General features: G+C 37.3%; 1 protein-coding gene across 1 annotated transcript; it reads left to right on the top strand.

Moving 5' to 3' along the window:
* The first annotated feature begins 224 nt into the window (after positions 1-224).
* LOC132554040 (uncharacterized) lies at positions 225-27,304 on the top strand. The gene is made up of 8 exons (XM_060218336.1): positions 225-369; positions 949-1,029; positions 1,294-1,368; positions 14,452-14,558; positions 14,799-14,871; positions 16,944-17,162; positions 20,840-20,917; positions 27,203-27,304. The coding sequence occupies exons 1-8, from the start codon at positions 229-231 to the stop codon at positions 27,302-27,304; spliced, it is 876 nt and encodes a 291-aa protein (XP_060074319.1). The 5' UTR covers positions 225-228.

Here is a 27,304-nt window from a genome sequence, read left to right as displayed (position 1 = left end):
CGAAATACCCTTCTGTAAAACACTCACCAGAAAAGTGAAACACGCCAGAAATACGAAATACCCTTCTGTAAAACACTGACCAGAACAATGTTCCTTTCTTGTTATAGTAATGGATGGAAACTCATGTGATTTCCTCCTTACGCATATTTTCTTTTGACATTTCAGGTGTTAGACGTTGCAGCCTTGATAATGATAAGTGTGCATTTTGATGATAGACAACTGGACCAGATGTATGTAGGGACTCTATACCTAAGCGAGATGATACAAGGAGCCAACATTACACTACTAGTGGTCATTCCAATCTCAATAATCTTTGGCGTGTTTAATGTGGTATCGTCTCTCTGTAAATGGAATACCGGTTTGCTCCTGGTATGTTATGACATCATATAAACGTTCTTATTATAATTGAAAATGATATCAGATATTTCATCATACAATACAATGACTATCATTCATTCTCGAATTTGCCATGTGAATTGTTGCTGTGTCATTGTCGAGTAACTATGTTTTGTTATCCGGTGTAAGTCAGTAACCACCATCATCATACAAACATGTATATGTAAGCCTGATACATTTTCACGATTAGAAATATTTTTGTCAATGGTTATTGTTTGATAGAACGCGTAATATGATTACTACAGTACGTGATGTCGTATCAAATATGGCGCTTGGTATCGTGTCTAATATGGCGCTTGATATCGTTTCTTATATGACGCGTGATGTCGTCTTATACGACGCTAGATGTCGTGTCAAATATGGCCCTTGATGTCGTGTCTAATATGGCCCTTGATATCGTGTCAAATATGGCGCTAGATGTCGTGTCAAATATGGCGCTACATGTCGTGTCAAATATGGCACGTGATGTTATATCTAAAGTAAAATCTAGTGGGGCCCGAGTGTTACAATGTACAGATGATATTAATTGGGTTTTTTGGGTGTTTTATTTAGAGCACACTGCCATTGACTTTGCATCTGATTGTAGACATCGTTCTTATTGGTATGTACTCACAGCTCTTGGAGAGTATAAGGGTAAGTGCATTGTTTATGTGAGACGTCAGAATATTAGACAGTAAGAAACGGTATCATGTTTCATCATTTATCAGTCAGTAGAACTGGGTAAGCATACTTATGTGAGACGTCAGATGGATCGACACGAAAATATTTGGGTAGCTATTGGTTATATGAACCGTCAGATGATCAAATTGTAACGGTTTTCGTATTACTTCATCTATATCGAATTGTACATATTTCAATGGTATAGCGACTTATACTTGAATACTTCATATTTTACAGCTATCAGACAGAAGCATCTATCGAGATGTGTATGTACTGACCCTGGCATACCTGTGCATAAATATATCCGCTCAGGTGAGGTTATGTTGTAATACGTGTTTATATAGACAAGCAATTGTGAGCTTTATAATATATATATAAAGGAAATTTGGTTTTAATATGATTTATACTGCTCAGAATGTTAAATGTATATAGACGCCCTCTCCTTACGACAATAACATCGTATAAACTTGATGATAATCTAAAAGCTTTAAAAATACATCAAGGTGTCAACAAAATATAGATTCAAACTCAAATTCGGTGAACTAACGTGGAAATGTGAATAAAAGAAAGATTTACACGGAGATTCGTGAACAAAAGTTCAGAAAATAAGACCAAGCAAGCAATGCCACGTTCCCAAAAGAGAACATGGTATACAACTAGGAAACAACGGGGAAAGTAAGGGGCATCAGTAGTAGGAAATTGCCGATTCTGGGACATTTTCACATATCCAACCACAACAATGGTCGAAATTCGATTGTATGTTTAAACATGGTTAAACATGGTTACCTAAGGGGGAAAAAAATTCAAGAAAAATGAGTTAAAGAAAACGAAAATATATAAAATAATTTCAAGAACATAACATTATTTTAAAATGACTTAAAGAAAATAATGTCATAATGTAACTAGCTCCTTATTGCTGACCCATGAATTGAACGACTCTGGATACCCTTTCCACTTGACCAACGACTTTGTTTTCCCCTTCTTGACGACCTTTTCTATCCTGTACATCTCTTGGCTCGTCTTCTCAGTGTTAGGCAGTAAATTTTTTCATGTGCTTCACATAAAATCCACACCGGTTTTCTTGATATACTCTTGGTGATATTGTTTTTGCTTTCACCTTAATTGTGCATACAGCATTTGCATCACGAGTAATAGGAACAGGTGATATGTACATCATGTAGGCCGTTTTTGTTTTTACCTTAGTACCTTTACTACCAGCCGCAAACTGACTTATCAGGGACGCGTTTTCAAACAACTCATCCCCCGTCTCAACGTCTACCATCACCAAATCACCAATAGAATAGTAACTCCTATAATCCACAGCCAGGTAGGTGAAAACTTCTAAATAATCCCCCACCTTTACATTTGGGATCGTTAGTGTTATAAAAGGTAAAGTTTGATAAGTTGTCGTATTTGATGGGGTGATAGTTTCTGCTTGAGTGTGCAAATAAGTATATGGACCATAAATTCTCCACGAGTCAACTAAAACAGCATCCACATAATCTTTTGTTGCGGCGTGACCATCAGTCGAGGGTTGACCCAAGGATAGGCCAGTTATTTCATTACCTCCCATATGCAAAGATCCAGTCATGGCGTCTCCACTCTTACTAACTCTAGCTATCTCACGAATGTACTTTGAAGTAACCACCCAACGTTCACCACTCCATTTAAATGTTCTCGATTCTCCGGCAAAAATATTCAAAGATTCTAAAGTCCCAACAAATGTATTAGTACTATACTCCGGATTAACTTTTCTATTTTCATGATCCCACATTGAACATTGATTACCGTATTTTTCGTGAATCACTATATATTCTTTACCGACAGCAGCCATTGGCAGAAATTTTAGCACAACGTTTCCGTCGGTGGTATCTACCATAATAATATGATACGTATCATCCAGATTGTGCGCACCCACTGTTACGACGGTGGTTACGGGTGTGGAGTTAACAATATCATCAACATAATTCTTAGTAGAGACGTCTTGCGCGTTCACGGGATCCGACACGTTCGTTAACGTATTTCCTGTCATATTTATGGAACCGGTTACGATAGCCCCATTCTTTCGTAGAAAATTCTTATTTATGTAAGCTAGAGACACACCGGGTTCCGATCTGTACTCTGGCATCCGTCCGAATTTATCAACAGGCATTTTTTTTTAATATAAAATATATTTTATAAAGTAATTTCTAATAGAAGCGAAATAATAGCTCCGGTAATTTTCGTTGTTGTTATTTCAGATACAAAGTTGATCACATCACCTACATTTAATCTGATTCCTTCCACATCTGAAACGTGATTAAATTCTCCTTGTGGCTTTAAAATTTTACATCGAGTTTTACGACCGTTTACCACGAGGACTACACCAGCCTCTTCAGGAGAGGATTCTGGTGTTGTAACCGACATACCCATTTTCAAAACTTTAGTTGGTGCTAGCACGGTATAACCAGCTTTTTTTCCTGTTACACCATTACCAAACGAGTATTCGTATTTACCTCTCACAAGACCGCCCTTTTCTTCGGCCCAAATAGTTATGTATTTTTTATCCAATTCTCGCAGTAATTTTTGTGTATTATCTAATAGCTGAGAATACTTGACTCTTAAGTCTTGGATGACGTTCTTTAATTCAGCCACATCAGCTTTTCGTAGAAAATTCTTATTGATGTACGTCAGAGACACACCGGGTTCCGATCTGTACTCTGGCATCCGTCCGAATTTATCAACAGGCATTTTTTTAATATAATTTTTTTTAATCAATACAATCCGTTTATTATATCTTGAAGATCTTTCCCAACACTCATCTCTTTTAGAACGTATAAAAACAAATGACCGCAAAATACCTGATCGGCTTGTTGAACCTGTTCTGTATTGTACAAGATCCCTCGCTTCAAATAGGATATTAACTCATTCGGAGGTTGTAAGCCATAACTATCGAAATAGTATTTACTTTTTCCTTGGTTGTACCAGACGACCCAGTGCGTTCCTCCTCCGTCACTAGAATCTAATTTCAGAATCCCACATTCATTTCTCTTTGCTTTCTTCGGAAGTGTGTCATGCAGAAATACTCCTCAAAAGTTTGGTATTTTTAATTCATCCGCGGCCTCAATATTACTCAGTGGTTTATTTGGTAAAACGACTTTTCCGACTGAAATGTTCATTTTTATATATACCATGCTATATTCTAAAACGATTTCCAGTGTCCGTGGGCCAGCGTGTGTATTCCGTCCTCCAGGATGATTCGCTTGTCGTCGTTTGCCGAAAGAGCAACCTTGTCCACTTCCTCTGTATACACTTCATGGTGGTGACTCCTGATGACATTCATCTGTTCCTCACCCGTAAACAAACATTTCTTGTAATCATCAAACCAAATGTTCTTTTTGGCAACGGGTTTCTTCACCCTCTTACACTTCTTTTCCTCGACTCCACTAAACATCCGGTAAGAATATAATTTGGCTCTCAATCCCACATACTCTCCAATGATCTTACCTCCTGCTTCGTCCTTGAACATACCCACCATTTTCTTGTTGTGTCCGGCTTCAATGCCCGATGGGTGATCCTTTGGGAAGTTGCTCGTGTCAAACTTGGCAGCCACATCGCCAGAGATGTCAGTGTAAAAGTCTTCAGTCTGCACCTCGTATGCCAAAGAATCAGTATCGGTAAAAAGCAGAGTCGCTCTCTCTCCAAATTTGGCTTTGATGTAGTTGTAGTGGAAATCGTACATCAACGTCTTACTCAGATCGAGGATGCACATTCCTAGATAATCGGGCTTGTTGAACTTCAGTTTCGTCTTTTTCATGTGCACGGCAACCAGGTTCTCATCGAAGATGGTGCAATGCTTGAAATTTGGCTTTGCTGCAAGCTTCTTTGCTTTTGTTTCATTGTTGACTAGCCGGATATCCACTCGGTTCCTGATGTTTTCCATGGTCTTTCCGAAAACAGAGTTGTTCATGAGCTTGAAGAAGTCTTTTTCAAACTCGTTATTTGCCTTTGCTTTGAGGTTTGTATTCAGGTCGATGTATTGCTTCAACCACACACTTTCCGCAAACTTGATGCCTCTGTGGATCTTTGCAATCTTCAACCCCAAGTTTTCGTATAGCTTTAAATTTTCATAAAGCAACACGTATTTCGTTTTGTCTCTAAGGTTTGGAATTAGTTTGTCAACCTTTCCTACTTTGAGACTTTCTGGAGCAAGGGGATAGTCATTGTAGTGATCGTGCAGATCCTTTGGATACTCAAGGTCAACCTCCAGTATACAGCTGTGGTTTTTTCCAGGAGTCCAGTTCACTGTCAGTCATCCATTTGAATCCGTGCGTAGGAAGCGGTTTACTCATGGCCCAACCGTAGAGATTGTTGGCGTCCAGGTATGTAATATATTTTGTTGTCTCATTTGGGTTGTACTTGGCTTCCATGTATGGATTGTTCGCTTTACCATACCTGTTGGTGATCATAGAAATGCCACCTCGGATGCCTTTCTCAACCATAAGCAACATGTCTGGATCCGACAACAACTCCAATTGCACTCCGGTGATTTTCAAAGCAGCATCCCATGCTAGACCAGGAGCGGTATAATAACATGCTGGATCAAGATCAAAGTTCTTAATGCACACATCTCGAAAGTTCTCAAAGACATCGGCCAAGAGCAACACGTCCGACTGATTGTACAGTTCGTGGTAGTCTCCGAGCGACATCATCTCAAACTCTTTCCACACCTTTTGTGCATGCCTATAATCATCATCACTGATACCCTCTCCACTGATTCTGGAGTAGAATGCTTCTTTTGCAGGAAGTGCTGTTTCTGATAGTCTTTTGAGTGAATCCATATATTCATATGGGTAGACACCCTTCCGCACCAGGAGGTATAATTGTTTTCCATTATAATATTTCGAAGTGTTAGTGAAGCAAACCCCACCCAGATTACCAGACAGTTTCTCGAGACTAGAGGCCATGAACTTGAAGCTGTCGATGGATCTGAGTTGGTGCTTCACATCCTTCTCTTTTCCGTCCTTGCCAGTATAAGAACCGACAACAACCTCCTTGGTGAAGCTGACGTACTTCTCCTCGTTGTTGGGAATACAGTTGATGTCTCCCTCACTTTTACCGAGGTTCTTGATGAACAGATGGCTACCGTAACCACCAAGGTTATGGAATACCACCGGGACGAAACTCGGTTTCTTGTATTTGAGGTTGCAGAAATTGTGAGCTGCACCTCTAAACTTTCCCGTATAGTGGCAGTGATTTATAACCTTCTTATCATCATTACTGAAGTCGCCTTGACAGATCCAGCACTTTGTTGCCTTTTGAAATATTTTCTGTCCTTTTTCCCGAAAATCACTGGTTTATCCGGAATTTTGGCAATTTCTTTGATGTCTTTCTCCAACATTTCTACGAATATTTGGGATACATCTTCGTCTTCAGTCTTTGTGGTGTAGGTAACCGGATCTTTAGAGTAGACAGTATCATCAAAGCATTTGATGTAGTAACAAAAGCTTGATGGGGTGTGTTTACTCTTTTCTGAGCCAGGTTCACAGGTAGCTATGGGTTTGATGAAGGACTCAAAGTCGGCGTACACTATGAAAAGTACTCTCATAGACTTGTGCACCGACTTGAATGATATGGTCGAGCCCTCTTCCGGCATATCTACCTTAACAATATTCCACGTGTTTTTCCAGCGCGTTTTTGGTGTGAAATGGGTTTAAACAACAACAATAATAATTTTTGTGCTGGTGGTTTCCGGTTTGGTTGGACAACAAACGGCGCATGCTCTTTATTAAACAATAGTGATGCTTCTCACCATCTGTGATTAGCAAAAGATTAATCGGCTCTGTATCGCTAAATTTAGCGATTCTCAGGGGATAAACGTTATCGTCATACCCAAACACATTGACCAAGATATCTGGGTTTTGCTTTTCCACTTTTGCAATATCTTTCAAAGTGACTGGATAATTGATATTCTTCATGTTCAGGAGTTTACTCTTTTCAATCAACTGTTTATCGATTCTTTCCGGTTTTTGGTCTTTTGGGTATAACGCTCTCGTTATGCACCATAAAAAGTATTTATCATCGTCATTTTTCATATTTATGATGGCTTTCTTTGTCGCTAACGGTTTAGGAAGTGGGATGTAAGAGCTTCCCCTCAACGGCTCATAAGCGACTGTATGAACATCAAGAGCAACGATTGATCTAAACGTCCAGTTGCTGCCTTGCATCTGGAACGTCGCCATGGCTTCCACGGCTCGATCTACCATTGCATCATATAACTCGTCTACATCTGTTCCCCCGAGGTTAATTTCAACATTGGAGTGAAATGCTGCGGGCTCTACAATTGTTCCCGTTTCACTGACAATGCTTACTTTTTCCATGTTACATCTAAAAATTAGATTTATCTTAGTGCCACGGATTCCTCTCAAGAGGTTAATTACATTTTGACGAGTAGTGTCGAGAAATGATCTGGGATCATATCCTGAAGTACCATCTACATTATATTGAGTCGTAAACCTCCTCAGAGCAGATCTTGCCTCTCTGATTTCAAACTCATGTCTGGGAGGATAATTTCTCCTTACATGCTCTGTCACCTCATCGAACACACGACCGATTTTTTATTTTATATAAAAACTGTCACTCTTATTGTACAACCCGTACGTTTTATCGGTCTCGGATTTGGAAGCAAACTTCCTTAAATATTCTTGCGCGATGGGTCCGATAAACTGTGTGTCAGTATCTTTCTCTTCTTGTTGTTGAAACCCCTTTATAGATCGAAACGCTGGAAATGTGATTGCCTTCAATTCCGACATGTTTTCTTCGATGGGTTTAATATTAGACCTTATGTCTTCTGCCGTGCTTTTTTGTACGTCCGTTATAAGTTTGAATAATTTACCGAGATCTGTTTGTAACTCTCGTTCACCAGTCCGTCTCTCTATCTGTCTGTTTTGGATATTTTTCCTTGTCTCGAGGAACTCTTTTACGATTAAGTCCCTTTTCCTAGGATCGGTAATCTTTAGAAATGACATATCTCTTTTTTTCTAAAGATAATATTTTTTTATCTCACATTTTATCTCACGTTTTATCTCACGTTTTATCTCACTTTTCACCTCACTTTTTCTCAAACAACTTACGAAAGGACTCGCGAGTTTCCTGTCTTCCCTGTTCGATCAGAGATTGTTGTAGCTCGTAGTCCATGTGCTTCTTGGATACCCTTCTCACTTCTTCCTTCATCTCGCGGTATTTGACCAACTCTACCAGTACAAGTTGAAACTCTTCATCACTTATTTTATTATCAGCTAGTGCCTTTGAGATGTATGAAGATATCGTGTTAAGTTTTGCTTCGGCCAAAACCTTTATCTTTTCATGCTTTTCGGCTTTGGCCGCACACTTTCTGTTCACGTATTTTCCAACGATACTCAGAGCTCCGGTAGCTCACGACACAATCGGTGCTGCTACTATCGTAGATAGAAGGCCAACACCACCGATACCAAGGCCCATTGCGACGCTGATAAGACCAACATCGACATCATCTACTAGCTTCACGGCTCTGTGATACTTTTTGCTGAGAGTCTCACGCTTTTCTTTTTCTTCCTCGAAAGTCCTTTGAATCTCATTAATTTTCTGTAAACGTCTTCGGGGGGAGCTGTCGGCAACTTTGGATAAAGCCCCGTCTCATTATTCATTTTGTCGAAATCCATATTTTTATATACGCGAAATTTTTTTTATATCATGTAATGCATAAAACATAATGGCTCGTTTTCCTCAATTACAACAACCTCGTTCGAATTGTTCACGATGTTTATCATCACATCATCAATACTTTCGAGAATGACTTCATTTTGTATACTACATTGCTTCATTTTAAGGTTTTGCTTTAGTGCCGTTAAAACCATACCACTAGTCATCATTAATCCGAACCTTAATCTAATTGTTTTATTATCTTTCGGTCCGATGGTAAGTTTATGTTGGTTGAAAATTTCCCACGTTGCCGGTCGCACCTTTTGTGGAGGATGTTTTACATCCATTACCGGTGTCCAATAAATCGTCTTCGGTTGCCTTCGTAAGTTATACCATTTTTCCGGTTTGACACCAAATTTGTGAATTGGCATGTTTTTATGAACACGAATATATTTTTATAACAGTGCGCCGAGGATTGGAATATTACTAAATGGGCTGTTAGGTCCCAGGAGAAGGCCCCTCCCATCATACAATCCCCCTTCTTTCTTTAGGTAAAGACCATCACCAACATATTCTAGACCCGAACCGGTCGCAGGTCCTAAATAAAGTCCTTTCCCGTCTGTTTCTATTTGACAAACACAACCCCCTTTCTTGAGTTACAATCCGTTCCCAATCACCTTTTGTACTCCCGAACTAACCAAACCAGAAAGAGCGCCAACGCCTAATGCGGGAAGTACCGTCTTTGCTAACATAGGCAATGCACGCGCTGCCAAACCAGCAAGCACCCCAAGGAAGCCGCCCTCAACTTTCACATTATGCTTGAGTTGTGCTTTACTCATTTTGATGGTTATTCCTTTGCCACACACATTGGCCTTTGCTAATCACTTCACTTGTCTGTCTGTAAGTGCTAGGACATCTTCACCGTTTAAATCTTCGTGACCAAAACGGACACTGACAGGACAACCGCTTTGAAGGACCTCTCGTAATTTTTGTTTCTGCCCTTCTAAAACATTCATTTTTACATTTGTGTAGTGAGTACTCATTTTTTTTATATAGAATATTTATTTTTTTATTACACTTGTCTTATGTGAAACCTCATCGATAAATTTTCCCCTCTTAAATTAAGCAGCCTGCCATTTTGATCAGTGAGTGATGTTTCAAGACTGTATATTGTGTCTAATGTTACAGGAAGATACACCAAATTTACTGGTGTTTCCACTATTTTATGTCCGGGGGAGTCATTTGGAAAGAATGAATATATCGTATTTTGGGAAGCTCCATTAACGTAGCTTCCTGAGATTATATCAATATTGACAAGCAAGTTGTTAATACTAAGAATGTTAACTACATTTTCAGACTCCTGAAGCCCTGGTGTGTAAATGTCGTTGTTAAATCCTAACACGCTGGAAATGGAGTTGGGTTGTCTAAAATCTACTTGGTAATTATTATCTAAAATAAGGACAGACCTTGGTGTGTTTGTATTGGCAGAAATTGTAACGTAATAATCCTCATTAACACTATCATAGTGCCCACTCCGCCTCATCACTTGTTGAATTATGTCATTAATGTCACTGATGTCGTAGCTACCTTCTGGTACAAAAATTTCGAACCATGTCGTTCAACCATCGGGTGAGTATCTAAAATAATTATTCGTCGCATCAATATTAGGAAAAGAGTAGTACGTCTCGAGGTTTACGAGCTCCATTTCATAGTTTCTATTCTTATCAAGTTGAATCGGTGTATTGAACCTAGTTTTAAAACGTGTCTTGTTGCTATTCACAACAATCTGAAGTGAGCTTTTTGGCTCTGTATTTTCAGCTATGTTCTCAAGTATTGGTTCCATTTTGTTTATAACATATTTATTTTTTATAATATATTTTTTAACTCCGTTGCTTCTCAGGTATATAAAATATATCAAATCCACTTCTGTACTTACCATTCTGCCTGTTACTGGTCAGGTCGATAACTACGAACCCATGTGGTTTTTCCCATGCTACCTTACACAGTTTTCTAAATTCATCTTTCGACATGTCTTGGCTTACATGATCGTTATAGATATGGTTGATATTCTTAAGGTCTTGTGGGAACAAGCAGATACAATTTGCATTTTCTCTAATCGTTTGACGTGGTAACTTGAAGTAGTTTTGTGAAAGGTAGAAACAATCTACATTGCTGTGTCTTCCACGAATATAGTAAGACTCACATTTATTCTGTTTCTCTAGCAGCAAATCATCGAATACCATTAAATTCTTGTTTTCAGAACTTAAATCACGAGGGTCTGGGACGTCTTCAGCAGATTCGTAAAAGCTGCATTGTATGTCAGACTTGTCTTTCATCCCCTTAGACCATTCCTCAACAAGTGCTGAGGGTGACACATCTAACCTCATTACCTCATCACGCAGGTCAAGCAAGCGCATAATAGCTTCTTTTGGTAATTTCCCTTCAAAAGCTTTCTTGAGGATGCGGTATTCAGGTTGGAATAGACTCTTGCCAAATACTGCTAGCTTGTTATAGTCAAGCCAACCCGGTCTTAGTAAAAGATTGAGCAAAGGAGTGGTTTTACCACACCCCGATTTGCCTATAATTAATCCCCTAATGCTTTTTGGCAGAAGCAGGTGATTGAACCGTTTTGACACCATTTCGTTCCACGACAGATCTTTGACTTCCATTTCTTTTAAATATAGATAAAAAATCTTATATAAAAAATATGTATTGCGTGAAAAGAGTTACTGAAACAAGTGACGTACAAAACACCGTTTCTAAAAATGGGCGAAATATGAAACGGGGTAAATGTGTCGTGTGTGGAACTACAAAAACACAATTTGTACGAGGTACCAGAGGCGGATCGATGTTAAATAAAGCCATCAATAATTTACCGTTTGAAATGCATCTCCCAGGACATAATTTTACAGGACCGGGGACCAAGCTCGGTAAAAGGCTGAAACCAGACCTAACACCAAAGGAATGGAGTAAACCTGTAAACAGGGTTGATAATGCTGCATACCATCATGATGTGTGTTACTTGAAAAACAAGGACACTAAAACAAGAAATGGGGTATGCGACAAGAATATGTTAAATGAATTGGATGGTATTGTGACCCCCACATTTAGAGAGAGGCTGGATAGATCTATTGTAGACAAGATCATTGGCACTAAGATGAGGTTTGGAATGGGGGTGGGAGGGAAAAAAAGCAACAAGTTGAGCTCAAAGCATTAGCCGAAGAATTACACAGACCTGTGAGAAAAAAGTTTGAGAGGAGGAGGGTACGTGTTAATGGCATTGATGAAATTTGGGCCGCAGATTTAATAGACATGCAGGCATTCTCAAAACTTAATCGTGGCACTAAGTATCTCCTTGCTGTTATTGACATTTTCTCCAAATATGGTTGGTTAGTACCATTAAAAGATAAAACGGGGATATCGGTCGCAGCTGCACTGAAAAAGATACTCAAGGCGAGGAAACCGAAAAAGATGTGGGTGGATAAGGGCAAAGAGTTTTTACAATAAAGAAGTGCAGAGTTTGGTCGATTTATACTCCATCGAAAATGAGGAAAAATCGAGCGTGGTGGAGAGATGGATCAGAACGACGAAGGAAAAAATGTGGAAATACTTTTCCGCAAATTCCACGAGTGTATATATCCACGTACTCGACGAACTTGTTGATCAGTACAATAATACAACACATTCATCAACAAAACATACACCCATCGAAGCTAGCAAGAAGAAAAATGAATCCCGAGTGTGGATGAATCTATACCCCGACCATGATGAGCCTAGGAGAATTCACCCAAAGTTTTCTATTGGAGACACCGTACGGATAAGCAAGAAAAAGAAAACCTTTGAGAAGGGCTATAAACCGAAATGGACGGAAGAAGTATTCACGATAACGGCGGTACAACGCACGTCGCCCGTCACGTACAAGATCAGCGACGACCACGGAGAAGAAATCCGGGGCACCTTCTACGAACCCGAGTTGCAGAAGACGAGCCAAGAGATGTACAGGATAGAAAAGGTCGTCAAGAAGGGGAAAACAAAGTCGTTGGTCAAGTGGAAAGAGTCGTTCAATTTGTGGGTCAGCAATAAGGAGCTAGTTACATTATAACATTATTTTCTTTAAGTCATTTTTTTTCATATATTTTCATATACTTTAACTCATTTTTCTTGATTTTTTCCCCCCTGGGTAACCATGTTTAAACATACAATCGAATTTCAACCATTGTTGTGGTTGGATATGTGAAAATGTCCCAGAATCGGCAATTTCCTACTACTGGCATCACACACGGCAAATTTCATATCGCATAAGGAAAGAGAATATTTCCCAATGATATAATTAGGAGGACAGAAATATTTCCCCATAATCTCCATCAACCTGTATCATTTGAAAGCCCGTATGATGGGTTCAATCGTCTGTTGACAACATTTTACGCGAAAGTCGTGATATTGAGTACAAAGTATTGAATATTGAAACAAACGCGACATGTAAACAGCAGAGATTAAACACACAAGAAATATACAGTATGAACAAGTATAAACATTATTCTAGCCTATAAACTACTTATTGCTAAATGATTCATACCACAACATAAATAGGACTTGTCATCAATACCGATCAACCAATTAGACGTAATATTTCCCCATGATTTCCATCAACCTGCATCTTTTCATATGTAACGAGTTTGTCTGTCAGTAGACGACTTCCTGTACGAAAATCGTGATGGTGGGAAAAGGCTCTAGAATATCGAATCAACAGCAACATATTATCTATATAGGTTGGGGATGCATAGATATTGCTATCCAGACATGGAAAATTCGCCAATAAGGAAATTGAAATCATCATTTTTTGTCATACAGATTAGCGGAAAGCTATCCGTATTAGTTTTGTTGTAGGTATATACGATGGACGTGGTGAATTAATTTATTGCTATTTAAAGAAAGGACGCCATCAATTCGTCTGAAAGTGAAATTAAACGACTTTGCAAGGTCTTAGTGTTTTGATAAGCTCTTCAGTAAATCCAGCCTCTTTTGAAAACAAAAGTCAGCCACCAGAGAGATACTGTTTATTTCCCTTAGGTATACCAATAGACTGGGGGGATCTTACCGCCAAACTTGACGGAGATGTTGTCTACCAGAAACTCGATCATTTTTATGATTTCGCTGTGTATCGGCTCAGATAGTGATTGGGAACAGCCAGGTACATAATTATCGGCTCAGATAGTGATTGGGAACAGCCAGGTACATAATTATCGGCTCAGATGGTGACTGGGAACAGCCAGATACATAATTATCGGCTCAGATGGTGACTGGGAACAACCAGGTACATAATTATCGGCTCAGATAGTGATTGGGAACAGCCAGGTACATAATTATTGGCTCAGATAGTGATTGGGAACAGCCAGGTACATACTTAACGGCTCAGATAGTGATTGGGACAGCCAGGTACATAATTAACGGCTCATATAGTGATTGGGAACAGCCAGGTACATAATTATCGGCTTAGATAGTGATTGGGAACAGCCAGGTACATAATTATGAAATGAAGATTGAGTCCAGAGTTCACCATACTCGTGTACAGCCAGTCGTTACAGTAACAGGACTAGTTACATAAATAATAAAATAGAAGTTTGAGGAATTATTTCAATTATGTTAATGTCATTCATTGTTAGCAATTGCTAGTTATCTTCTTCCTAGTCTACTGCCAACTCAGTTTGATGTTTTTTCACGACTTTTTCCTCTCAGATTATTTTGTTTGCACTCAAAGACCGTTTGTATAAACGGATAGAAAGCAGTTTTTCAGTACGAGATCCTCAAGGCTTGTTGTCATGGTTTTGGGGACGCGTTCGGAGGTAAGTGGCCATGCTGGTTAACGTTACCTGTTTTGAATGAGGACATTGTATTTTTCCATGTGCACAAGATAACCGCAATACTTTATATCTCATATCTGTTATTTCATACGTGCTTGTATGAAGTCGAAATTAATTATTTTTTTTCTGTAAGTCTTTACAACATATATAAACGTATTTTTTTTATCCTTTTAAATTGATATTGACTACAAATCTTCAAATACAATTCTATTGAATTTTCAGACATTTTAGAACATATTCAGGGAAGACGACTTCCGCCGCCATGAGATTTTGTTTTCTGTCATGTCTCCTTATGGTATGTTGTTATAATAAAGTTCCAAGAGTTATTCGCATGTATGTTGTATATAGGCTACACGTGAATATAGGATGGAGGGGTGAGGTAAAGGTTATACATTTTACACGTGAATATAGGATGGAGGGGTGAGGTAAAGATTATACATTTTACACGTGAATATATGAAAGAGGCTTGAGGTCGAAATTATACATTTTACAAGTGAATATGTTAAGAAGGGGTAAGTAGAAATTTTACATTTTACACGTGAAGATGTAAAGGAGGCGTAAGATAGAAATTATACATTTTACACGTGAATATGTTCGGGAGACATGAGGTAGCGGTTATGCAATTTACACGTGACTGGGATATTAAGTCCATGTGCGCAAACGAAGTAATGTGTTGTAATCGTAATTGTAAATAAAATAAGAATGTACAATTCCGTCCATTTAGATATGTATATACATGGTATATAAAAGTTTAAGTGTGTCACGAACTTATGATGTGATGGTGTGAATGATATACGAGCATTCATGCGTGAGTGAATGCTGATATTTATTGTAGTGTTCGTTTACGTGCCGTTGTCCAGGTAGGTGATCTATTTTAGCTAAATCACGTTTAAAACCGGTCCGTGTACCTATTTGACGAGTCGTTCTTCACACAACATAATCATAAGTTCGTGACAATATCATATAGATTCACTCCTATTATTATTGTGACTTAGAATAGATTTTAACTGGAAACACTATTAAAGTTGCCAATCATTACAACTGATAAATAAGCAAAAAGAAACGAAATTTCAATCTGAAATTTCAACTGCCATGAATTTACTTTATATGATATTACATTTAGCTTCTCGACACGCCAGCGTTAATGTAAATGGGTTGTCAAATGTATTCTTGATGTATTGATATAGTCGGAACCCATTACCAAACAGTTACTGAATCTGTTGGTCGTTTACAGTCTGAGAGGTAATCCAATATAGAGTACATTGTAGATAATTTTGTTGTTTACTGTCGTTTACAGTCTGAGAGGTAATCCAATATAGAGTACATTGTAGATAATTTTGTTGTTTACTGTCGTTTACAGTCTGAGAGGTAATCCAATATAGAGTACATTGTAGATAATTTTGTTGTTTACTGTCGTTTACAGTCTGAGAGGTAATCCAATATAGAGTACATTGTAGATAATTTTGTTGTTTACTGTCGTTTACAGTCTGAGAGGTAATCCAATATAGAGTACATTGTAGATAATTTTGTTGTTTACTGTCGTTTACAGTCTGAGAGGTAATCCAATATAGAGTACATTGTAGATAATTTTGTTGTTTACTGTCGTTTACAGTCTGAGAGGTAATCCAATATAGAGTACATTGTAGATAATTTTGTTGTTTATTGTCGTTTACAGTCTGAGAGGTAATCCAATATAGAGTACATTGTAGATAATTTTGTTGTTTACTGTCGTTTACAGTCTGAGAGGTAATCCAATATAGAGTACATTGTAGATAATTTTGTTGTTTACTGTCGTTTACAGTCTGAGAGGTAATCCAATATAGAGTACATTGTAGATAATTTTGTTGTTTACTGTCGTTTACAGTCTGAGAGGTAATCCAATATAGAGTACATTGTAGATAATTTTGTTGTTTACTGTCGTTTACAGTCTGAGAGGTAATCCAATATAGAGTACATTGTAGATAATTTTGTTGTTTACTGTCGTTTACAGTCTGAGAGGTAATCCAATATAGAGTACATTGTAGATAATTTTGTTGTTTATTGTCGTTTACAGTCTGAGAGGTAATCCAATATAGAGTACATTGTAGATAATTTTGTTGTTTACTGTCGTTTACAGTCTGAGAGGTAATCCAATATAGAGTACATTGTAGATAATTTTGTTGTTTACTGTCGTTTACAGTCTGAGAGGTAATCCAATATAGAGTACATTGTAGATAATTTTGTTGTTTACTGTCACTTACAGTCTGGGTGAAATTCAAATTCAGAGTACATTGTAAATAATTCTGTTGCACACTGTCGTTTAAAGTCTTGAAGATAATCCAATATAGAGTGCGTTGTAGATAATTGAGTTATTTCATGTTGTTTAAGATCTGGGACATTGCTATGTGGATAGCTGTTTTCCTACAACTTATCTCTCCTGGATATCTACAAGGTACCTTCCGCAAAGAACTCGGGCAAGAATACGATGACGATTACTTCATTGGTGTCTTAATCACTCTTTTAGTTCTAGAACTGGTTTACGTCATCCTCCATATCCTATCTGTTATCGTCGTCATCTTAAATAAGAACAAGTCTTTTTCTAAATATGTAAGTATTTTGTTATACAGTGCTATATAAAAGGATGAAAGAACTATATAATGTAGTATAATGTATTGTTTGGCAACACTGCATTTAACTCCAAACTTGTGATAATGTTCAGTGATCCATAGTGCCATATACAATATTATCACTATGTCTGAAAGTACTTCGTATTATTCATCCAATGTTATTTATCTTATCAACCTTTTAAAAGACATCACTGTATTTATTTGTTTCTTAAGACCTTAAACTCTACCACACCTCATGCCAAACGTCAGTACTTTACAACACACAATACCAAATACAAGTACACTACATCACGTCATACCAAACCCATGCAATCTTTCACAAACCATGCCGAATTCAAGCACTCTGCAACACCTCATACCAAACCCAAATGCTCTACCAAAACACTATCCCAAATTCAAGAACTCTACAACACGTCATACCAAACCTCAGTACTCTACAACACACAATCAAAAATCCAAGTACTCTACAACACATCATACCAAACCCAAGCGCTGTACAACACACCATGCCAAACTTCAGTACCCCACAACACGTCATTCCAAACCTAAGTACTCTACAACTCACCAAGCTAAATTCAAGAACTCTACAACACGTCGTACCGAACTTCGGTACTCTACAACCCAGCATGCCAAATTCAAGTACTCTACAACACGCCAAACCGAACCTCTGTACGCTACAACACGCCATATAAAACCTAAGCACTCAACAATACACCATGCCAAATTCAAGTACTCTACCAAACACCATACCGAACTCCAGTACTCTATAACACACCATGGAAAATTCAAGTTCTCTACAACATACCATGGCAAATTCAAGTATTCTACAACACGTCATATCAAATCCATGTACTCTAAAACACACCATGCCAAATTGAAGTACTCTACAATACGCCGTACAGAACCTCAGTACCGTACAACACGACATACCCAACCACACCATGCCAAACTTCACTAATCCACAACACATCGTGCCAAATCCAAGTCCTCTACAAAACGTCCTATCGAACCTCCGTACTCTACAACACACCATGCCAAATTCAAGTACTCTACAACACATCATACCAAATCCAAATGCTCTACAAAACACTATGCCAAATTGAAGATCTCTGCAACACATCATACCAAACCCAAATGCTCTACAAAACACTATGCCAAATTGAAGAACTCTGCTACACGTCATACCAAACCCAAATGCTCTACAAAACACTATGCCAAATTCAAGAACTCTACAACATGTCATACCAAACCTCAGTACTCTACAACACACAATCAAAAATTCAAGTACTCTACAACACATCATACCAAACCCAAGCACTGTACAACACACCATGCCAAACTTCAATACCCCACAACACGTCATTCCAAACCTCAGTACTCTACAACACACCATGCTAAATTTAAGAACTCCACAACACGTAGTACCGAACCTAAGCACTCAGTAACACACATTGCCAAACTTCACTACTTCACATCACATCATGCCAAACTTCAGTAATCTACAACACATCATGCCAAATTCAGGAACTCTACAACACATCATGTCAAATTCAGGAACTCTACAAATCATTATACCAAACGTAAGCATTCTACAACACACCTCATCTCGAATTCAAGTACTCTACAATTTGTCATATAGAACTTCAGTACACTACAACACACCATGCAAAATGCAAGTACTCGTTAACACGTCGTACCAAACTTCTGTACTCTACAACACGTCATATCAAACCTAAGTACTGAACAACACACCATGAAAAATTCAAGTATTTTACAATACACCATGCCAAACCCAAGCACTCTACAACACATCATACCAAACCCAAATGCTCTACAAAAAACTATGCCAAATTTTAGTACTCCACAACACGTCATAACCAACCCAAGTACATTACAGCACCTCATGCCTAATTCAAGTACTCTACAACACGTCATACCAGACCTAAGCACTCAACCACACACCATGTCAAATTCAAGTATTCTACCAAATATCATACCGAGCTTCAGTACTATATAACACACCATGGAAAATTCAAGTTCTCTACAACATACCATGCTAAATTGAAGTACTCTACAGCACGTCGGACGGAACCTCAGTACCGTACAACACGCCATACCCAACCTAAGCACTTAGCAACACATCATGCCAAACTTCAGTAATCTACAACACATCATGCCAAATTCAGGAACTCTACAAATCATTATACCAAACGTAAGCATTCTACAACACACCTCATCCCGAATTCATGTACTCTACAATTTGTCATACAGAACTTCAGTACACTAAAACACACCATGCAAAATGCAAGTACTCTTCAACACGTCGTACCAAACTTCTGTACTCTACAACTCACCATGCCGAATTCAAGTACTCTACAACACGTCATACCAAACCCAAATACATTACAAAACACCAAACCAAGCCCAAATACTCTACAACACACGATGCCAAATTTAAGAAGTCTACAACACGTCATACCAAACCTAAGCACTCTACAACACACCATGAAAAATTAAAGTATTCTACAATATACCATGCCAATCCCAAGCACTCTACAACACATCATACCAAACCTAACCTAAATGCTCTACAAAACACTATGAAAAACTTTAGTACTCCACAACACGTCATAACCAACCCAAGTACATTACAACACTTCATGCCTAATTCAAGTACTCTACAACACGTCATACCAGACCTAAGCACTCTACCACACACCATGTCAAATTCAAGTATTCTACAATACACCATGCCAAATTCAACTACTCTACCAAACACCATACCGAACTTCAGTACTCTATAACACACCACGGAAAATTCAAGTTCTCTATAACATCCCATGCCAAATTCAAGTATATTACAACACGTCATAACAAATTCATGTACTCTAAAACACACCATGCCAAATTGAAGTACTCTACAGCACGTCGTACATAACCTCATTACCGTACAACACGTCATACCCAACCACACCATACCAAACTTCACTACTCCACATCACATCATGCCAAACTTCACTACTCCACATCACATCATGCCAAACTTCACTACTCCACATCACATCATGCCAAACTTCACTACTCCACAACACATCATGCCAAACTTCACTACTCCACAACACATCATGCCAAACTTCACTACTCCACATCACATCATGCCAAACTTAACTACTCCACAACACATCATGCCAAACTTCACTACTCCACATCACATCATGCCAAACTTCACTACTCCACAACACATCATGCCAAACTTCACTACTCCACAACACATCATGCCAAATTCAGGAACTCTACAAATCATCATACCAAACCTAAGCACTCAACAACCCAGCATGCCGAATCCAAGTACTCTACAACACGTCATACCACGTGTGTTATGATGTTCTATACCTTGTTCTCATTTGAGAACGTGACATTACTTACTTTGATTGACCAAGGTTTACATGGCGGTTACCGTCGATGAATCAGAAGATGCTTATTCTTCAGGTACACTTGGTCATATTCTCCTTGTACATTTTCAGGATTCTCCAGTGTAAATATTCCATATGTTCCTTATTTGCCCTAGTTTGATTTAATTTCTGTTTGTATTGTGATGTTGGTAATTTTGATTGTACACTTTTATGATGATGATATACTTATCTTTCCTTATTTCAGGTGGTGTGGCTATTGTTAGCGTTTATACTTATCTCCGACATTGTGATGACAGGACTGGCATCTGATTGGCTCAACAAGGTATTCAAAATAAAATGTTTATCCAGAAATTTTTTATATGTTTTGTTATTTACTCAGCTATCATGTACTGTTACAAACTTTGCGAAGTTTAACAGTCTTGACTCATGCAGGGGGTTACGGCTGAAATGAAGTCGTGAACTGACTACAAGTGTTCCACTTCATGTTGACTGGAACACGTCGAAAATAGAAAAGAAATTGATATAAAGTTGGAAAAAAATGGACTTTTGAAACAGATGATAATATTATATAAAAATACGTTAACTGTCCTGTTTTCTGATGTGTCAGTATGTTAACTGTCCTGTTGTTATCAACTACAATTGTTAACTGTCATTTTGTTGTGAACTCTCAGTATGTTAACTTTCCTGTTGTGGTAAACTTTCAGTATGTTAACTGTCCTGTTGTAGTAAACAGTGAATATGTTAACTGTCCTGTTGTAGTCAACTATCAGTATGTTAACTCTCCTGTTGCAGTTAACTTTAAGTATGTTAACTGTCCTGTTGTTTTAATGTATGTTAACTGTCCTGTTGTTTATAATTTGTTTTTCGCTTTTTCAGTCCTGTTGTAATAAAATTAACTGTCAGTATGTTAACTGTCCTGTTGTAGTTAACTGTCAGTATGTTAACTTTCCTCTTGTTGTAAACTGTCATTATGTTAACTGTCCTGTTGTTGGAAACTATTAGTATGTTCATTGTCCTATTATTGTAAACTGTCAGTTTGTGAATTGTCCTGTTCTGGTAAACTATCAGTATGTTAACTGTCCTGTTGTTGTAAACTGTCAGTATGTTAACTGTCCTGTTGTAATTAACTATCAGTATGTTAACTGTCCTGTTGTTGTTATCTATCAGTTTGTTAACCGTCCTGATGTGGTAAACTATCAGTATGTTAACTGTCCTGTTGTGGTAAACTATCAGTATGTTAACTGTCCTGTTGTTGTAAACTATCAGTATGTTAACTGTCCTGTTGTTGTATGCTGTCAGCATGTTAACTGTCCTGTTGTAATTAACTATCAGTATGTTAACTGTCATGTTGTTGTATACTATCGGTATGTTAACTGTCCTTTTGTTGTGAACTATCAGTATGTTAACTGTCCTGTTGTTGTAAACTATTAGTATGTTAACCGTCCTATTGTTGTAAACTATCAATATGTTAACTGTCCTGTTGTTGTAAACTGTCAGTATGTAAATTGTCCTGTTGTGGTGAACTATCAGTATGTTAACTGTCCTCTTGTATGTTAACTATCCTGTTGTTGTAAACTATCAATATATTAACTGTCCTATTGTTGTATACTATCAGTATGTTAACTGTCCTGTTGTTGTAAACTATCAGTATGTTAACTGTCCTGTTGTTGTAAACTCTCAGTATGTTAACTGTCCTGTTGTAGTTAACTATCAGTATGTTAACTGTCCTGTTGTAGTTAACTATCAGTATGTTAACTGTCCTGTTGTAGTAAACTATCAGTATGTTAACTGTCCTGTTGTGGTAAACTATCAGTATGTTAACTGTCCTGTTGTTGTAAACTATCAGTATGTTAACTGTCCTGTTGTGGTAAACTATCAGTATGATACCTGTCCTTTTGTGGTAAAATATCAGTATGTTAACTGTCCTGTTGTAATTTACTGTCAGTATTTGAAATGTCCTGTTTTAGTTAACTTTTATTGTGTTAACTGTCCTGTTGTGGTAAACTATCAGTATGTTAACTGTCCTTTTGTGGTAAACTATCAGTATATTAACTGTCCTTTTGTGGTAAACTATCAGTATGTTAAATGTCCTGTTGTTGTAGTGAACTGTCAGTATGTTAACTGTCCTGTTGTAATAAACTATCAGTATGTTAACTGTCCTGTTGTTGAAAACTGTCAGTATGTTAACTGTCCTGTTGTTGTAAACTATCAGTATGTCAACTGTCCTGTTGTTGAAAACTGTCAGTATGTTAAGTGTCCTGTTGTTGTTAACTATCAGTATGTCAACTGTCCTGTTGTAGTTAAACTGGTATGTTAACTGTCCTCTTGTTGTTAACTGTCAGTATGTGAATTGTCCTGTTGTTGTAAACTATTAGTATGTTAACTGTCCTATTGTTGTAAACTGTCAGTTTGTGAATTGTCCTGTTCTGGTAAACTATCAGTATGTTAACTGTCCTGTTGTTGTAAACCGTCAGTATATTAACTGTCCTGTCGTTGAAAACTATCAATAAGTTATCTGTCCTGTTGTGGTAAACTGTCAGTATGTTAACTGTCCTGTTGTTGTAAACTATCAATATGTTAACTGTCCTGTTGTTGTATACTGTCAGCATGTTAACTGTCCTGTTGTAATTAATATCAGTATGTTAACTGTCCTGTTGTTGTTAACTATCAGTATGTTAACTGTCCTTTTTGTTGTGACCTATCAGTATGTTAACTGTCCTGTTGTGGTAAACTATCAGTATGTTAACTGTCCTGTTGTTGTGAACTATCAGTATGTTAACTGTCCTGTTGTGGTAAACTATCAGTATGTTAACTGTCCTGTTGTTGTTAACTATCAGTATGTTAACCGTCCTGTTGTATTTAACTATCAGTATGTTAACTGTCCTGTTGTTGTAAACTATCAGTATGTTAACTGTCCTGTTGTTGTAAACTATCAGTATGTTAATTGTACTGTTGTTTAAACTGTCAGCATGTTAACTGTCCTGTTGTTGTAAACTATCAGTATGTTAATTGTACTGTTGTTTAAACTATCAGTATGTTAACTGTCCTGTTTAAGTTAACTGTCAGTATGTTAACTGTCCTGTTTTAGTTAACTGTCAGTATGTTAACTGTCCTGTTTGAGTGAACTGTCAGTATGTTAACTGTCCTGGTTTAATTAACTGTCAGTATGTTAACTGTCCTGTTGTTGTAAACTGTCATTATGTTAACTGTCCTGTTGTTGTAAAACTATCCTGTTGTTGGAGTATGTTAACTGTCCTTTTGTGGTAAACTATCAGTATGTTAACTGTCCTGTTGTTGTTAACTGTCAGTATGTTAACTGTCCTGTTTAAGTTAACTGTCAGTATGTTAACTGTCCTGTTTGAGTGAACTGTCAGTATGTTAACTGTCCTGTTGTTGTAAACTGTCAGTATGTTAACTGTCCTGTTTGATGTAATCAAACAGTATGTTAACTGTCCTGTTGTTGTAAACTATCAGTATGTTAACTGTCCTGTTGTTGTAAACTGTCAGTATGTTAACTGTCCTGTTGTTGTATACTATCAGTATATTAACTGTCCCGTTGTTTTATACTATCAGTATGTTAACTGTCCTGTTCTTGTAAACTATCAGTATGTTAACTGTCCTGTTGTAGTTAACTTTCAGTATGTTAACTGTCCTGTTGTAGTATGTTAACTGTCGTGTTGTAATTAACTATCAGTATGTTAACTGTCCTGTTGTTGTTATCTATCAGTATGTTAACTGTCCTTTTGTTGTGAACTATCAGTATGTTAACTGTCCTGTTGTTGTGAACTATCAGTATGTTAACTGGCCTGTTGTTGTTAACTTTCAGTATGTTAACTGTGCTGTTGTTGTAAACTATCAATATGTTAATTGTCCTATTGTTGTATACTATCAGTATGTTAACTGTCCTGTTGTTGTTAACTATCAGTATGTTAACTGTCCTGTTATTGTTAACTATCAGTATGTTAACTGTCCTGTTGTTGTAAACTATCAGTATGTTAACTGTCCCGTTGTTGTTAACTATCAGTATGTTAACTGTCCTCTTGTTGTAAACTGTCAGTATGTTAACTGTCCTGTTGTTGTAAACTGTCAGTATGTGAACTGTCCTGTTGTTGTAAACTATTCGTATGTTAACTGTCCTGTTGTTGTAAACTGTCAGTTTGTTAACTGTCCTGTTGCTGTATACTATCAGTATGTTAACTGGCCTTGTTGTCCTGTTAATTTCTATCACTATGTTCACTGTCCTGTTGCTGTATACTCTCAGTATGTTAACTGTCCTGTTGTAGTTAACTATCAGTATGTTAACTGTCCTGTTGTTGTTAACTATCAGTATGTTAACTGTCCTGTTGTAGTTAACTTTCAGTATGTTAACTGTCCTGTTGTTGTAAACTATCAGTATGTTAACTGTCCTGTTGTTGTAAACTATCAGTATGTTAACTGTCCTGTTGTTGTTAACTATCAGTATGTTAACTGTCCTGTTGTAGTTAACTTTCAGTATGTTAACTGTCCTGTTGTTGTAAACTATCAGTATGTTAACTGTCCTGTCGTTGAAAACTATCAATAAGTTATCTGTCCTGTTGTGGTAAACTGTCAGTATGTTAACTGTCCTGTTTGATGTAATCAAACAATATGTTAACTGTCCTGTTGTTGTAAACTATCATTATGTTAACTGTCCTGTTGTAGTTAACTGTCAGTATGTTAACTGTCCTGTTGTTGTATACTATCAGTATATTAACTGTCCCGTTGTTTTATACTATCAGTATGTTAACTGTCCTTTTGTGGTAAACTATCAGTATGTTAACTGTCCTGTTGTTGTTAACTGTCAGTATGTTAACTGTCCTGTTGTAGTTAACTGTCAGTATGTTAACTGTCCTGTTGTAGTTAACTATCAGTATGTTAACTGTCCTGTTGTAGTTAACAGTGAATATGTTAACTGTCCTGTTTAAGTTAACTATCAGTATGTTAACTGTCCTGTTGTAGTTAACTTTCAGTATGTTAACTGTCCTGTTGTTGTAAACTATCATTATGTTAACTGTCCTGTTGTAGTTAACTGTCAGTATGTTAACTTTCCTCTTGTTGTAAACTGTCATTATGTTAACTGTCCTGTTGTTGGAAAACTGTCTATCAGTATGTTAACTGTCCTGTTGTTGTTAACTATCAGTATGTTAACTGTCCTGTTTGAGTGAATTGTCAGTATGTTAACTGTCTTGGTTTAGTTAACTGTCAGTATGTTAACTGTCCTGGTTTAGTTAACTGTCAGTATGTTAACTGTCCTGTTGTTGTTAACTGTCAGTATGTTAACTGTCCTGTTGTTGTAAACTATCAGTATGTTAACTGTCCTGTTGTTGTATACTATCAGTATGTTAACTGTCCTTTTTGTTGTGACCTATCAGTATGTTAATTGTCCTGTTGTAGTTAACAGTGAATATGTTAACTGTCCTGTTGTTGTTAACTATCAGTATGTTAACTGTCCTGTTGTAGTTAACTTTCAGTATGTTAACTGTCCTGTTGTTGTAAACTATCAATATGTTAACTGTCCTGTTGTTGTATACTATCAGTATGTTAACTGTCCTGTTTGAGTGAACTATCAGTATGTTAACTGTCCTGGTTTAGTTAACTGTCAGTATGTTAACTGTCCTGTTGTAGTTAACTGTCAGTATGTTAACTGTCCTGTTGTTGTAAACTATCATTATGTTAACTGTCCTGTTGTAGTTAACTGTGAACTATCAGTATGTTAACTGTCCTGTTCTTATGAACTATCAGTATGTTAACTGTCCTGTTGTAGTTAACTTTCAGTATGTTAACTGTCCTGTTGTTGTAAACTATCAGTATGTTAACTGTCCTGTTGTTGTAAACTGTCAGCATGTTAACTGTCCTGTTGTTGTTAACTATCAGTATGTTAACTGTCCTGTTGTTGTAAACTCTCAGTATGTTAACTGTCCTGTTGTAGTTAATTATCAGTATGTTAAGTCTCCTGTTGTTGTAAACTATCAGTATGTTAACTGGCCTGTTGTTGTTAACTTTCAGTATGTTAACTGTCCTGTTGTTGTAAACTATCAGTATGTTAACTGTCCTGTTGTTGTAAACTATCAGTATGTTAACTGTCCTGTTGTTGTTAACTTTCAGTATGTTAACTGTCCTGTTGTTGTAAACTATCAATATGTTAACTGTCCTATTGTTGTATACTATCGGTATGTTAACTGTCCTTTTGTTGTGAACTATTAGTATGTTAACTGTTCTGTTGTTGTGAACTATTAGTATGTTAACTGTCCTGTTGTAGTAAACTATCAGTATGTTAACTCTCCTGTTGTAGTAAAATATCAGTATGTTAACTGTCCTGTTGTAATTAACTATCAGTATGTTAACTGTCCTGTTGTTGTTAACTATCAGTATGTTAACTGTCCTGTTGTTGTAACTTTCAGTATGTTAACTGTCCTGTTGTTGTAAACTATCAGTATGTTAACTGTCCTGTTGTTGTAAACTATCAGTATGTTAACTGTCCTGTTGTTGTTAACTATCAGTATGTTAACTGTCCTTTTTGTTGTGACCTATCAGTATGTTAACTGGCCTGTTGTTGTTAACTTTCAGTATGTTAACTGTCCTGTTGTAGTTGACAGTGAATATGTTAACTGTCCTGTTTAAGTTAACTGTCAGTATGTTAAATGTCCTGTTTAAGTTAACTGTCAGTATGTTAACTGTCCTGTTTGAGTGA

Source organism: Ylistrum balloti, unplaced genomic scaffold (genome assembly GCF_031769215.1).
Source record: "Ylistrum balloti isolate Yb309-2 unplaced genomic scaffold, AGI_CSIRO_Ybal_v1 Utg370372, whole genome shotgun sequence".
NCBI lineage: Eukaryota > Metazoa > Mollusca > Bivalvia > Pectinida > Pectinidae > Ylistrum > Ylistrum balloti.
This window is presented reverse-complemented; position numbering and strand designations above follow the sequence as displayed.

What these genes read in the sequence shown, in the direction of transcription:
- LOC132554040 (XM_060218336.1), top strand. Translation starts at nt 229, where the DNA reads ATGTATGTAGGGACTCTATACCTAAGCGAGATGATACAAGGAGCCAAC. An exon ending in GCATAAATATATCCGCTCAG is followed by an intron (nt 1,369 to 14,451) that starts GTGAGGTTATGT and finishes TTTTCCTCTCAG; the next exon opens with ATTATTTTGTTTGCACTCAA. An exon ending in ACAAGTCTTTTTCTAAATAT is followed by an intron (nt 17,163 to 20,839) that starts GTAAGTATTTTG and finishes TCCTTATTTCAG; the next exon opens with GTGGTGTGGCTATTGTTAGC.